The 12,896-nt window shown below is 34.8% G+C and overlaps 1 protein-coding gene and 1 long non-coding RNA gene across 2 annotated transcripts; both read right to left on the reverse strand.

Annotated features, from left to right (window-relative positions):
• Nucleotides 1-1,516: 1,516 nt before the first annotated feature.
• LOC106152334 (uncharacterized) lies at nucleotides 1,517-11,942 on the reverse strand. The gene is made up of 6 exons (XM_013525875.2): nucleotides 11,790-11,942; nucleotides 4,295-4,451; nucleotides 3,934-4,076; nucleotides 2,595-2,730; nucleotides 2,020-2,172; nucleotides 1,517-1,826 (listed from the first exon to the last, which is right to left on the reverse strand). The coding sequence occupies exons 1-5, from the start codon at nucleotides 11,845-11,847 to the stop codon at nucleotides 2,022-2,024; spliced, it is 645 nt and encodes a 214-aa protein (XP_013381329.2). The 5' UTR covers nucleotides 11,848-11,942; the 3' UTR covers nucleotides 1,517-1,826; nucleotides 2,020-2,021.
• LOC147761232 (uncharacterized) lies at nucleotides 5,806-8,600 on the reverse strand. The gene is made up of 2 exons (XR_015335183.1): nucleotides 8,464-8,600; nucleotides 5,806-6,395 (listed from the first exon to the last, which is right to left on the reverse strand). It is a non-coding gene; the product is annotated as an uncharacterized LOC147761232 (long non-coding RNA).
• Nucleotides 11,943-12,896: the final 954 nt, after the last annotated feature.

Genomic DNA, 12,896 nt, shown 5'->3' on the forward strand with positions numbered 1-12,896 from the left:
TAATGGAAAGCGGGTTCTCTGTCACGGGGGGCTTTCTGGTACGTACATGACACCGGTCTGACAGGAAATGGAAGTCCGGGATCTCGTATGATTAGTACAGGTTAGGATTGGTAGCAGTATTAGGGTAAGTACGTATATACATGTTTGTGGGCCAATGTCATCACCTGTACAAAGCAATGGGGAACGGACTACGGTTCCCAGTGGACTTCTATTCCTGTTACACCGTCCTTGCATTGACGGGCACCGTCACAAAGTGATCGCCTTCATTTTTGCACCTGTCCTGAACTGTCGACTGGTATCTCTTCAAGCACTCCAAAATGACAGGACATATTGGACATTTCAATCATCATTTTTTTTCTTGATATTCATCTGAAATTTCTTTGAGAGCAGGAAGGCATTTTGCAACCACAAACCACCAAAGTCGTCTTCACATCAGGTGGAATTGATAACATTGATTTTAACCCCTCAACAACAAATGCGTCCTCTTCGTCACACTTGTAATATGGTTAATTTTTATATCGGAGAAATTATCCAAAGCAAGCGGTTGGAAACCCTTATCCCCAGCATTACACAAAGGGACCAGAAAAAGAACCCCTAAAACAGCAGTGTGTATCTCAGGGGCGGATCCAGAGATATTTTCTGACAGTCTTCCAAATTATCCTTGTTAATTCGTCCTCAATTTTGACCGTCTTCCGACAGAAAATATTAGATATCCGTCAATGTAAACTTAAAAATCTGACCGTCTTCCGGAAGACCCAAAAGACGGCCTAAATCCGCCCCTGTATCTTGTGTGTGAACCATTTGGATATGGAAAAATTCCAAGTTTTTAAACCTTTCCATGCAATGAATATTACCTTGGTATTTTCCGTACGAATTAGATATATACTAAACGCTATTTGAATCCAATACAGTACAATTGGGCTCTAATGAAACACATTTATTGAAATTTTGTTGTTTTGAAATCTCCGTACGTTTGTTTGTACAGTCTGCATGCTTGGCTCTATTTTAAAAATGCAATATCCTTTTAAGATACTGGTAGATAAGATTTTGAATTGCCGCCTAAATTTTTTTTCCGACAAGAACCCACGTGCTTTATCTTTGAGCGCGATTTTACCTTATTCGTGCCTTATTCGTATATGTTTATGCGATTCTCTTTTGTCAGCCCATTCTCAAATTTCTCCAATTTAAATACTCATTATTTTCTATTCATTATCAAATTCCCATAAAATAATGTTTTGAACTTTTTTTTTTTTTTTTTTTTTTGCAAAATTTAGACTAATTCAATTTTTAATCAAAAATAAAAAAGGCTTTCACACGAGCAACGGATTTGGCAATTTTTTTAAGATAAACAATTATCTTTTTTCCTTGGCATACATGGTGTATATGGGCACGCACGCACACAAACACAGAGAGAGAGAGAGAGGGGGGAGATACACACATACACACCAATAAACAACGTACTCTTTCTTTTAAAGCAAGTATCACAAAAAAAAATGAAAAAAAGAAAACGCCACAGTTGTTCTGGTCAAGTTTATTTTATTGCCTTTTCTACACATATGAAAGCAATATATGGCACCTTCTAATTATATGCATAATATCAACAAACGCCTCAGAAATAATTTTAGTACGGTAAATATCGGTTTTCATTGCCAGTCTCTGATTTGTCCTCAAAAAGAATTAAAACTCTCATGATGTATTGTGCGACTATCGTTATTGGTAAGAAAAACATAAATGACATCTGGGATACGGGAGATTTCTTCACCTGCCGCACTGGACCACTGCTGAGCTATCCATGTTGGCATTCCCATATTCAATGAACGAAGAACCTAAAAGACAACGGGAAAGGTACTGATAAAACATTCTTGCACTATTAATACATCTACTACAACTTTTATAGCCCTATTCACAACAGAAAAAAGAAGGCAACGAAGAATATTGGTTGTTTGAGATGTCTTCTGTCTTCAACTGGTGTCTTCAGTTGATTGCCGATGGAAGACCTAGGGCGATGTACATATGTACCTTTATGTAGCTGAGTTGGGAGAAGAGCATGAAATGCCGGGCATCGTCTTTGACAGCGAGTCAGCCAACGTATTCCTCAAAAAGTTGGCAAATGCCTCTCCACATTTCTTCGTGGCGAGTTTTACATGGCAATTAATGAGGCGGTTCTTGGCCCTGAAACATAAAAAAGCATCGAGACTTAAGAAACCTTTTTTTTTAATGCAGCTAAGGATATCCGACGTTATTTAATAATACACATAACAATATTGTTAAGATCGCAATGGGGAACTATTAAGAACTGTGTCGTTATAAATGTATAATGATCAAGCAGTTTTTTTTTTTCTTTTGGATCTTCTATCCTCTAGTTCATTCTTAACTGTCTTCAACAACTCTTAATTAACCTAAATTTTTAGGGTTTTAATAAGCCGTCTGTGATTTGATAAAAAACGTATTTATCATTTTTAGCTTTCAATTTTATCATTTCAAATATTTCTAAATTGTAATATTAAGCTCTTAAATTGGCAAAAACATTAAACACCTTGCACAGAACCTGAGAATATGATGAAAGTGTAGATATGAAAGGTATGTGACTTTACCGGCAAACAGATGACTGTTTCGCCCTACCCATCATTGCTTGACCTATCAGCATCCCTAAACGAGTAGTCTTCTGCTTGCACCGCACTCGGGCAGCCACTGTATACCTGCTCATGCATTCCTGATTTTCGAGGATCACTGTAAAATGAAAAAAATCGTATTCGATTTTTATGTGTGATAAATACAACGGTAAACAGATAAATAAAAAAAAAACATGGATAGACAAATAAAATTTCCCACAGAGCAACTACTTGCGAACTATAATATTATAGATATAAAAATATTGCAGCGGTTTTAGAGGGCATTCTGAACAGCAGACTAACAGATCCGCGGATCAAATATGGCCTACCCACTTGAATGCTTGTTCCGGAATTAGTTGACTAAGATTCCCATGAGAGTGCTGCTACACTGCTCCTGACAGGGTAAGATGTGCCCATGTGGCCATGTTACCTTGGTCATTAGTTCTTAGCCAGGGAACTTGACTTAATTATTATTATTATTATTTTTTTTTTTTTTACGATACATTTCAACTGAGCGTGGATTTCCAGTAACGCATATAAATCATTTTTATAGTTTCTTATAAAGTCAACGTGCCAAGGAATAAAACGAATCAATCACTCAATCAGCCATAAAAGAGCTTTGAAACTGCTCCTTTTTCAAACTTTGTGTCGTTAATTGACCAACTTATCTGACCTACTTATCTACCCCGATCTCTAAAATGCCTATTTCGCTTGATCTAATTTGTGAAAAACAATTTCCTGGATTATTTTGATTGTTAATTCAAAGCGATCAAAGAATTAAGTATTAATCAATTGAAGGCGGATATTATGTATAGTTAAGCATAATTTGGCCGCAGCAAGGTTGTCAGTTACATGTAAGTTTACTCGTAAGAAATGAAAAAAAGAGGAAGCGTTATGAAAATAACATTGCTGCTCCTCAACATGTCTTCATAAAGTTGAAACACTTCTGCAAGCTGTTTTTCCATTCATAAACTAATATATTGTACAATTTTGAGGGTGTTTTTGGTGACAGGGCTTAAAGGGGCATACAAACTGAGGGTTCAGTGCTATCATAGTTGTTGAGATGATATGAGAATGGTGTCTACAATTATTGATCTTAAAAATAATCACCAATAGAAAAATTAAGCAATTTTCCCTAATACTTTTTCCCGCCCGTTCATTCCTATGCTTGCCTCTCAGTCACATGAAACGCAAGGTACATGTATGTAACAATCGCGGCATGTCAATTAAGTTTTAGCTCCCTTTTTCTACATACTAGGCGCGTGTTTGACGTTGAATCTGAAATAAATATTGTTAGAGAGAGAGAGAGAGAGAGACTCACAGTTTCTCTCCTGCGGCCCACATGTTGAATTCACAGTGGATTTCAAGCCCTCTACCATTCCTCTGAAAATCCTAGCAACTTCTGGAACACACGAATCTCTGTTTGCTACCTCATCAGCGCAATCAATAACCCTCGGGTATATGCTAAAGAAAAATAGAAGCAAATAATAAACAGACAAACAAACAGACATGTAGGCTGACAGAAAAACAAACAGACAGACAGACAACCAAATATTTAGTATTTAATTAATAGTGCTCCTAAATTTTTCATCTCTGGTTTCTTAAAGTCTGCAAGTAGTTAGATCAGAACCCTCGTTCGTTCAAGACAAAACAAAACAAAGTAACGAAATTCAAATATTTACTTGCACATTGCTTTCAGGTCTTGCGCTGTATACGTATAATTCTGACTGCCGGTAGACATCGCTTCCATAGGTATTCCCTTACTTCGGGCATAATCAGCGAGAGGTTGCAAACACATCTGAATATCTCCTGGGGTGCAAGTTGTTGAATTCCTCACCACTGAGAGTTGAAACGGAATAATCAAGACATTTTATAAGGCCTACTCCTTTGAATTTATACTTATTTATTTTTTTAATGGTTATTCATTCACTGAGAGAAAAAAAAAAGCTTCAACCGATTCTCTCAGAGGCCTCCAGGGTGCTGTATTCCCTTAGAAACTCAATGTTAACCAAAACAGACTCACTCAAGTCCGTTTAAGGAATCCAACCTAACGATTTCATTGTTTCAAGCTAGACTCAAGTTTTGAGTCCATTTAAAGACTCACTTTGGCGGGCTTTGCAAGCTTTGAGTCCTTTTAAAGACTCACTTTGGCGGTTTTTTTAGTCACGTGATTGGCGGTGATGACAGATCCGTCAGGTACCACGAGGAAGCCTTCACACACGTTTCTTGTTTTGGCAAGTAAAACTTTTAAGTATTTAACGGTTTTAGACTTAGTATTTTTTTAATTTCCTAAAGTTTCATATCATTGAGTGCTTTAGACCATATTGAGACGATCAGTTATAGACCCATAGCCCTTTTCGGGCCTGTTGCTGTGATATACTGGTAGCAGTAGAAAATCAGGTCATTGTGTTTCTGAAATTGGACCACAGAGGTCAGGCTAAACTTCCGCTTTTGTGGTCGTGTTTATCTGTTATTATGTTACAGTCTTGTTTTAAAAGATCAGTTCATGTAAAACAGCCTGGGAGCCACCGGTCTGCCGCTAGGTGGCTTTTAACCAAACCGGAAGTTCAAGAATTTGAATTGGGTGAAATTTTTTGAGATTTGTAGGGTGTCAGAAACGGTGGAATATCTCGGCCTTTAAGGATATAAAAGTTTTGTTATGTATATTATCATTTTTAAAAGTAAATTGCAAATCATGTCAGATGCTCCTCGAGTTGATTTTAACCCTATTTTGTGGAGAAAAACGAGTTTGAAACCAAATATTTTACTTAAGCTACAGCGGAAGTTCAACTTTGACTCTAATGCTTGCATTCTTAGAGAACAGGTTCCAATTTCAAATTACCAGTAAGCTGTGGCAAATTTATTCAGCTTTCTGTAAATGTAAGCATGTAAGGAACTTTACCTTCATCCAGGAATGGCACAAATCAATTCACACCCGTGTATGCAAAAAATGTCTTCCTTGCAACAACCGTGTACCAGCCTCGTTTTGACTCAGTACATTCTGTTGGTATTCCGACCTCGTTTTGGTTTTTCCGCCTCTCATTATTGTCTATATAGTCAAATGAAGCTGGCACAGGAAGAATGGAGGAAAATAAACATTTCATATTTTTTCTTTATAAATAAGCATTTATTTATTATATGAGGCTAACCAATAAGAGTTCCTTTTTTATGAAAAAACAAAACAAAAGATACATCAATTCAATTTGCTATATTTTATTTTCATACATGTAATACACGTTTATTTGTGGCAAAATTTTTTTTTTATTTTAGCAACACATCAATATGGCAATTATTTTACACTTATTAATCAGTACATACAGTTAACCAACAAACACACCACTCCTTTTAAAAACAGGATCAATATTAATAATAATATTATTTTATAAATTTACCTTGGGTCAGCAGTTTTTTTCACCGATACCCAGTTAGTCCTGTACCAATCCATACTTGCATTTGAATTATTTTTATAAGTGTAAATTTCTGTCTACAAGGCATGTCATGTATGCAAAAGCTAAACTTAGCATACCTTACCTATGGTGCATGGTTCACATATACTGGTAAAATATATGACAAATGTAGTAATACTGATGATCAATAAATATTATTATTAGCAACAGCTAGCACAGCACAAAAATATTTTTCAGTCTTTAAAAGAATGTCAGAGGTTGTGATGGTGCTCACTGCCACACAGTATTTGGAAATGATAGGTGATTCTGTCATAAAAACTGCAGGCCAAGGAATTGGAAAAAGAATTTGTCCTGGTCCCATTCATGTTCTTCAAGCCTAGAAAAATATATGATTAAATATTAAAAAGTTTTACAGGAAAACTTTTGTAATTGCATATATCTTTTTACACACACACACACACACAAAACAACAACAACAATACACACTAAAATCAATATAAGTAATAAATCACAATTTTGGTAATTTATTAGGGAAGCTGGTAACAATTCAATTATCTTAAATAGCACTTTTTACTCTTAAAGTGTATCAGTATAGATAAACAAAGCTCATCATCAGGAGCTGAACTGTGGCAAACATGCGTATCTTTAAATCAATTAAGATCCCATTTAGATGAAGCCCTGAAGAGTTTAGGAAATACAAACTAGAGTGTTCACAACTACCATACACTAATTATTGTACTGGTACATTTTGTTTCATAAAATAAACAATATTTATAAATTAAAACAAAGGAGGAATTTTGCAAATATAATGTTCTTTTTTCATGAAACAATTTTCCTTCACAAACTTATAACCCATGTTTTTGCAGGTTTGTGCAGGGGAGATTTTTAACAAAAATAAACTTTTCCTTATAACAAAAATTTGCATTTTGAAAACACACAATGTAATACTGGCATTTTATTATGCAAAGTGTTTATCTATTGAAAATGGTCAACCAATGAAGGTTGCAATATGTAATGTAAGAAATAAAACTCATTTTAGAGAAAAAAATTTCACTCATGTTGATATCATACATTTGTCTCCTGACAAAGAAGTAAACATGTGAAAAGTTAAAATTTGTTATTCATATATTTGAAAAGATGCTTGTGATTGTTTTTCAATTTTGTATCTTTCACAAATATAAAAGTTACAAGTGTGAAAATAGTTTCATTGGGTAATTTACAAGCATGTGTACCCCTACACTCACCCCATGCACACACATGCGGGGCTGATAACAATGCTCTTCACTGACATGCCAGTACCTTAAATTGACTTTCCCATAGTGAATATCCTCTCTAAGCTTTTTGTTGGGCATGATATATTATTCAATTTATGATAAAATAAAAAATATGTTCAAGATATATTCCAACAGACTTCTGAAAAGCTTCACTATATTTGGCAGTATATATATATATATATATATATATATATATATATATATATATATCTTCAGCTGTGTAATACTGATACCTTATTATGATAGCTTAATATAAGCCTTTGTACTGTCAATGATCAAGGTCATGGAAAGTAAAAAAAGGTAGATAAACCTATTATTTATTGGACATTCCTGTATAAGTTTAACTCCTTTTCATGGATAATATTACATTTTCTGTATTTTTTTTCATCTTACTTAAATCAAAATGCAAAGAAATAGCATGAAAAGGGATTTGCAGAATATCTAAACAATGACTTTCATATCCTCAAAAGTGATCTATCTCCCTCTCATAATATATCTATCTATGCAGAATCAAGTATACTGCATGTCATTTCACAAGCCGTTTCATCTAATAAACACCAAAACACAAAAAAATATCAGAAGAAGGCAAATTCTCAATATCTTACTGTGACATTCATACAAGACATGAGGCAATACATTCCCCATAGTCACTTTACTGTGAGCACCACAACCACACACACTGTCATTTCATAAAGTAAATTTAATCTAGTTAACTTCAAAACAACAAGAAATGCATAAAAAGACAAGAATTCATTATTAAACTTCGACATTCATTCAAGATGTAACACGAGACTGCTGCTGTAGTTACTTGGAACATTGCAAAATATACTGCCTGTCGTACATGTAGAAAATCGATAAGTTGCAGGATAGGTTCCTTCCTAAAATTTTAACATATTTAAAAACAAATGTCACACTATAAAAAAAACTGAACAGACAAAGAAAAATCACCTTCATCTGCATTTGGCACACTTCAAAAGAACGTGTTTACATTTCGGTTCTGTGTGCCGCCATTTTGGAACACGACAGTAACTTGATAAATGATTCAGTGAAACCGATACTTGAACACTAGTTTGGTATAAAAAATATAGCTTGAGAACATACTTTATCGTTCTGTCAAGTGCATTAGTAAAATTATCAACATATCAGCGTGTAAACGTCTGTTCATCTTACCTGTCTCTATGCCTGCTCCTCCCGCCAAATTGGATATGGCCGCCGCTTCAAGTTTTGAAAACGAGGCCCAATCTAATATTCTCCAAAATAACCGTCATATGAGCCGGTGGCTCCCGGACTGAAAAAGGCTTTCGGTGTTTGATCTGGCTAGCAAGTTTGATATTAAATAACAAGCTAGTTAGGAAAAATTACCTTTAATGTTAACATATTATACCATATCAATTTTTAGAATACATTCATATTTTTATCTGTTGAATTTATCTTTAATTAAAATGTTTACTTATTTTCAGTTATTCAATGAATTCACAAGGCTATCGAAGAAGGATATTAAGTCAGCAATGGCCAAAAACTTGGATTTTTATGAACAAGGTCTTGTCAATTTGCCACAGCCCAAAGGAAAAGGAGCTTCCATGAGGAGACTCTCTAGTGAACTGCAAGAGGCTAAAGAAGCTATATGGCGTCTGCACGCTCTGATGTTGACAGAAAGTGTATGTACCATTTAATTTTCAATATTTTAACAGTTCCTTTTGAAATGCTTCCCTCTAAAAAGCCATTGAATTCAATTTCATGGTTTGCATCATTCTTTATTGTCTCAAAATAAAGGCAAAATAACCTTATAAAAATGTCAGGAGTTTCCGCAAGCCAGGCTAAGGCTGCTTTCTTCTTCAGTGTGATATGGTTTTGCAGATTGTGGGTCTAATGATGACATCAAAAAAGTTTGGCAACTTATGCCCGCCCTCATATGGGTTCACAAAACCAGGGGGTTTTAAATCCATATACAGTTATTTCCTTTTGGGATAATTGAGATGAAAACCTTGAAATTGAACGCTTTAGTGTCCCAATAAAATTATCCTCGGTTGCATTGATCCTGTACTCATAAAATAATGTAACTGCTATGAGTTATTTTCACTTGCACATTACTTATATATGCAATGACATATTTATTTTTAGATCCTGCACTTAATCATGAAACAATTCTTTAGACATTGAAGACTACAGTTAATACATAGTTTACTGCAAATGTAAAGTATATTCATCATTTGTTACATCTCATTAGTAGATGATAATGAGTATATATTTTTCTTTACATGTAGATGCTACCTGGTGTGCTGTGTTTGCCGCTTCATTTGAAGGAAGAATGTGGATGCCTGCTTCGAAAATTCAGTTGTCTGGGAGATTCAGTTCAGCCTATAATTGCTTCCAGTACTCAGGAGACTTTATGTCAAGAGACAAAATTTTACATCTATCTGAAAATGTGAAAACTGTCACAGTTGATTCATTTGTGGATGTTCCTGGTGGCCACTTATTTTGCCTTTAACATGGCATATTCAACCAACCTTTATGGCACCTGACTTTCATTCAGAAAGTCCTGATTGGGCATACAAATAAGGTTAAGGTTTTGCCCAAGCAGACTACCTTATTGACAAGAATACATTCATAAACACTATGGAACCATTATTCATTGATAAGTATTCAAACTATTACAGGTTAGCCAATTTACCGGCTCTTTTAAATTCCTTACACTTAATTTTAGCCAATTTGCCAGCTCTTTTAAATTCCTTACACTTAATTTATTGAGGACCAAAATTTTTTCTGGCATATCTGGTTATAAGGCTGTATTTTTTTAGGAAAAGTTTCTTGAAAAAAAAATAGATCTGCCTCTGGAGTTCTGAGACACCACTTTGTTCCTCAAAAAATTGGTGTTCGAGTTTTCAAAAAAATGAGGAATTTAGTTCATGTGACCATGACAAAGACATTGAGTTGTACATGGATGGAAAAGTTTGTCATGACTTCTAGTTTTATAAAGTATAAACTTTAAAATGTTGACTCTTATAAGTTAAAACGATATTTTCAAGTAGACTGGTTATAATAAGCCATTCACATTAACTTAAGATGAATACCAGGGTCAGAGTCTTCAGAAACTTTGTTTCCTTTTGTGTGAATAATGTTTGTATTGTTAGCAGCAAGATGCTGCATCTATGAATAATCATTTCTTTCATATTATATTTTATATTATCTTTTGGAAGCTGTAAAAATTACTTCACATTCTTTCGATTGGAACATGTTTTTTTGGTTGTGTGTTATGGAAATATTTTAAGAAAGCATTTATTTTGTTAAAATGTTTCGGTGGCTTAGTGGCTAGATTAGTTAAGAAATTCAACTAAAGGTCGTCCCAGGTTTTGGGACAACTGGTCGAGTTAAGTTTTCCAAGAAGAGTTCTATGTTCATGACCATTGTAAATGCAATACATTCATGTTTATCATTTAGGATTTGTTTGTATCTTGATCGAGGTATTGGATTCCATGGCTATTGCATGCTTTTCTAAAAGAGGATTTGTTAACTTGCTGTTTTTAACTGCAAATAGAAATATTTATCAAAAAAAAAAAACATTTAGTTTATTTTTTGCAACAACTCATTTCAAACTATCACTGTTTTGCTTAAAGTGTTGTATCACTTTGCAAAAGGCTGAAAACACAATTTCATTGAAAAATTCCCCTTTAAAATAGGACCAGATGAGTCTTTAAATGTCTTCACTAGACTAAAATGATTCCCCTGTAAGCCTCATCTGGAGGCTCTGAAAGGACTAAAATTCATAGCTAGAGCCCCTTAAAAGAATCTTTCGAGTCCTTTAAAAGACTCAATCGTCTTGAGTCCCTTGATTCCAGTTGAGTCTCTAAGGGACTCTAGCTAGCTGGAGTCTCTTTTACATTAAAGGACTCGGAGAAATCCTCAAAGGGACTTGATTTAGGACCCGCTGCTGGAGTCCCTAAAAGACTCAGTATGAGTCCTTTTTTGCTGTCAGTGTTTCATCAATTCATCCTTTGATCTATTTATCCTTTTATAGGCTACAAATTTATTTCTAAACGATATGTTTCTTTACTCATGTTTCAGTTTTTAATTAAATAATTGCCTTATCTATAGGCATAGGCCTATATATATGCTGACAATCAGGGGCTGTCGAATTAAACACTCGTCAAATACAATATTAACAATGACGCTTATTCGGGAAGAATACGCTTTTCGGTATATTGCGTTAAAAGTTGATCTCGACTTGTAGAAAACACTTTTTGTTTTCTCTTATAAAACTCTGTAAGTCTAATAAATCACAGGAGATATACATATAAACATATGCCATTTCCAATTTTTGTTCACAAGCACAACTTGCTCATCTTTGATGGACCACAGCCAAGTAGGCCTACATGTCATTGTAAGCCAAAAAAGATGTAGACTATGGTATTCGGTCCAAAAGTTATCACGACCACTCTTGTACTGGTTGTATATTTTGCTAAAGGCGAAATTCAAAGAAAACTGGTGGAAACACTTACCCCCAGCATTGCACAACGCAACCAGAAACACGAGGCCGAAAACAGTAGCGGCACCCATGTTGCTGTCCCCGTCTATCGTCTGCGGGAACGATTGGGATACAGAAAGATCTCCATCCTTTTATACCTTTAAACTAATCATGATTATCCCTCTCGTAATTTCCGTATAATTTTGCTCAACTCATTGTGTGAATGTTGAACGCAATTTGAATCCAATTTTCCAGTATTAATAAAATAAAGGGGTAGGTCATAAGAGTTTTTGATGCCGTAAAATTGTTCTTTTGGATAGTCTCAAACTGTCTCCCATCTTTTAATGATAATAAACTTACGTGGAGAGAAAATGCATATAAAACATGACGTAGATATTGTTCCTAAATATGCACGATGCACGTGTGCTTCGGGCTCTAAATCTGAAGGTTGACAAAAACTAGAAATTGCTGATTTTTTTACCTCCATTATTACGTAATACATGAACATAATGAAGTTCAGACAGTAGCGACTTCATTATCTTCACCATCCGTTCAGATATTGGTTTAAATTAAACCTAAAACATTTCTGTAATCGAAAAGGAAATAATGTTCCGCATGAAACGTCAAGTCTGGACATGTCAAATAATTTGCGAATTTCCGACCTGGATTACCGATTAATTTGTGAAAAATTATAGTTATCAAGTGGTCTTTTTGATTTCGTCAAAATAATCAAATAATATATTAAGCGTAGAATTAATTTCATAAATCACAGCCTACTCTCCAGCGGTTGAATAGGAAAGGAGGTTAAAAGGACTGCCGAATTTAGTCTGAAATAGGCTTATTTCGGTTAATTTCAAATTTCAATTTGAAACCAATATCTTGTAGTGATTTTTTGATATCTAAATAAGCCTAAGTGGGACTGCATCGTATAATACTGCATTGCAAGTTTGTTGGGACCTATGGTCTCAAGGACCCCACCAAATTTCATTGAAAAGTTGCATCAAATCTCAAATCTGTTCTTTTCTCATAATTTCCCCACGGGACCTTTGAAGAAATAGTGTCGAATTTTGATTTCAGTCAAGCGAACGCAGTTTGGAAAAGGCTTGTCTCATTGCGACAGATGCGCCGCTTCAAGCAAGCA

Source organism: Lingula anatina, chromosome 6 (genome assembly GCF_051362555.1).
Source record: "Lingula anatina isolate TDL-2025a chromosome 6, LinAna3.0, whole genome shotgun sequence".
NCBI classification, from domain to species: domain Eukaryota; kingdom Metazoa; phylum Brachiopoda; class Lingulata; order Lingulida; family Lingulidae; genus Lingula; species Lingula anatina.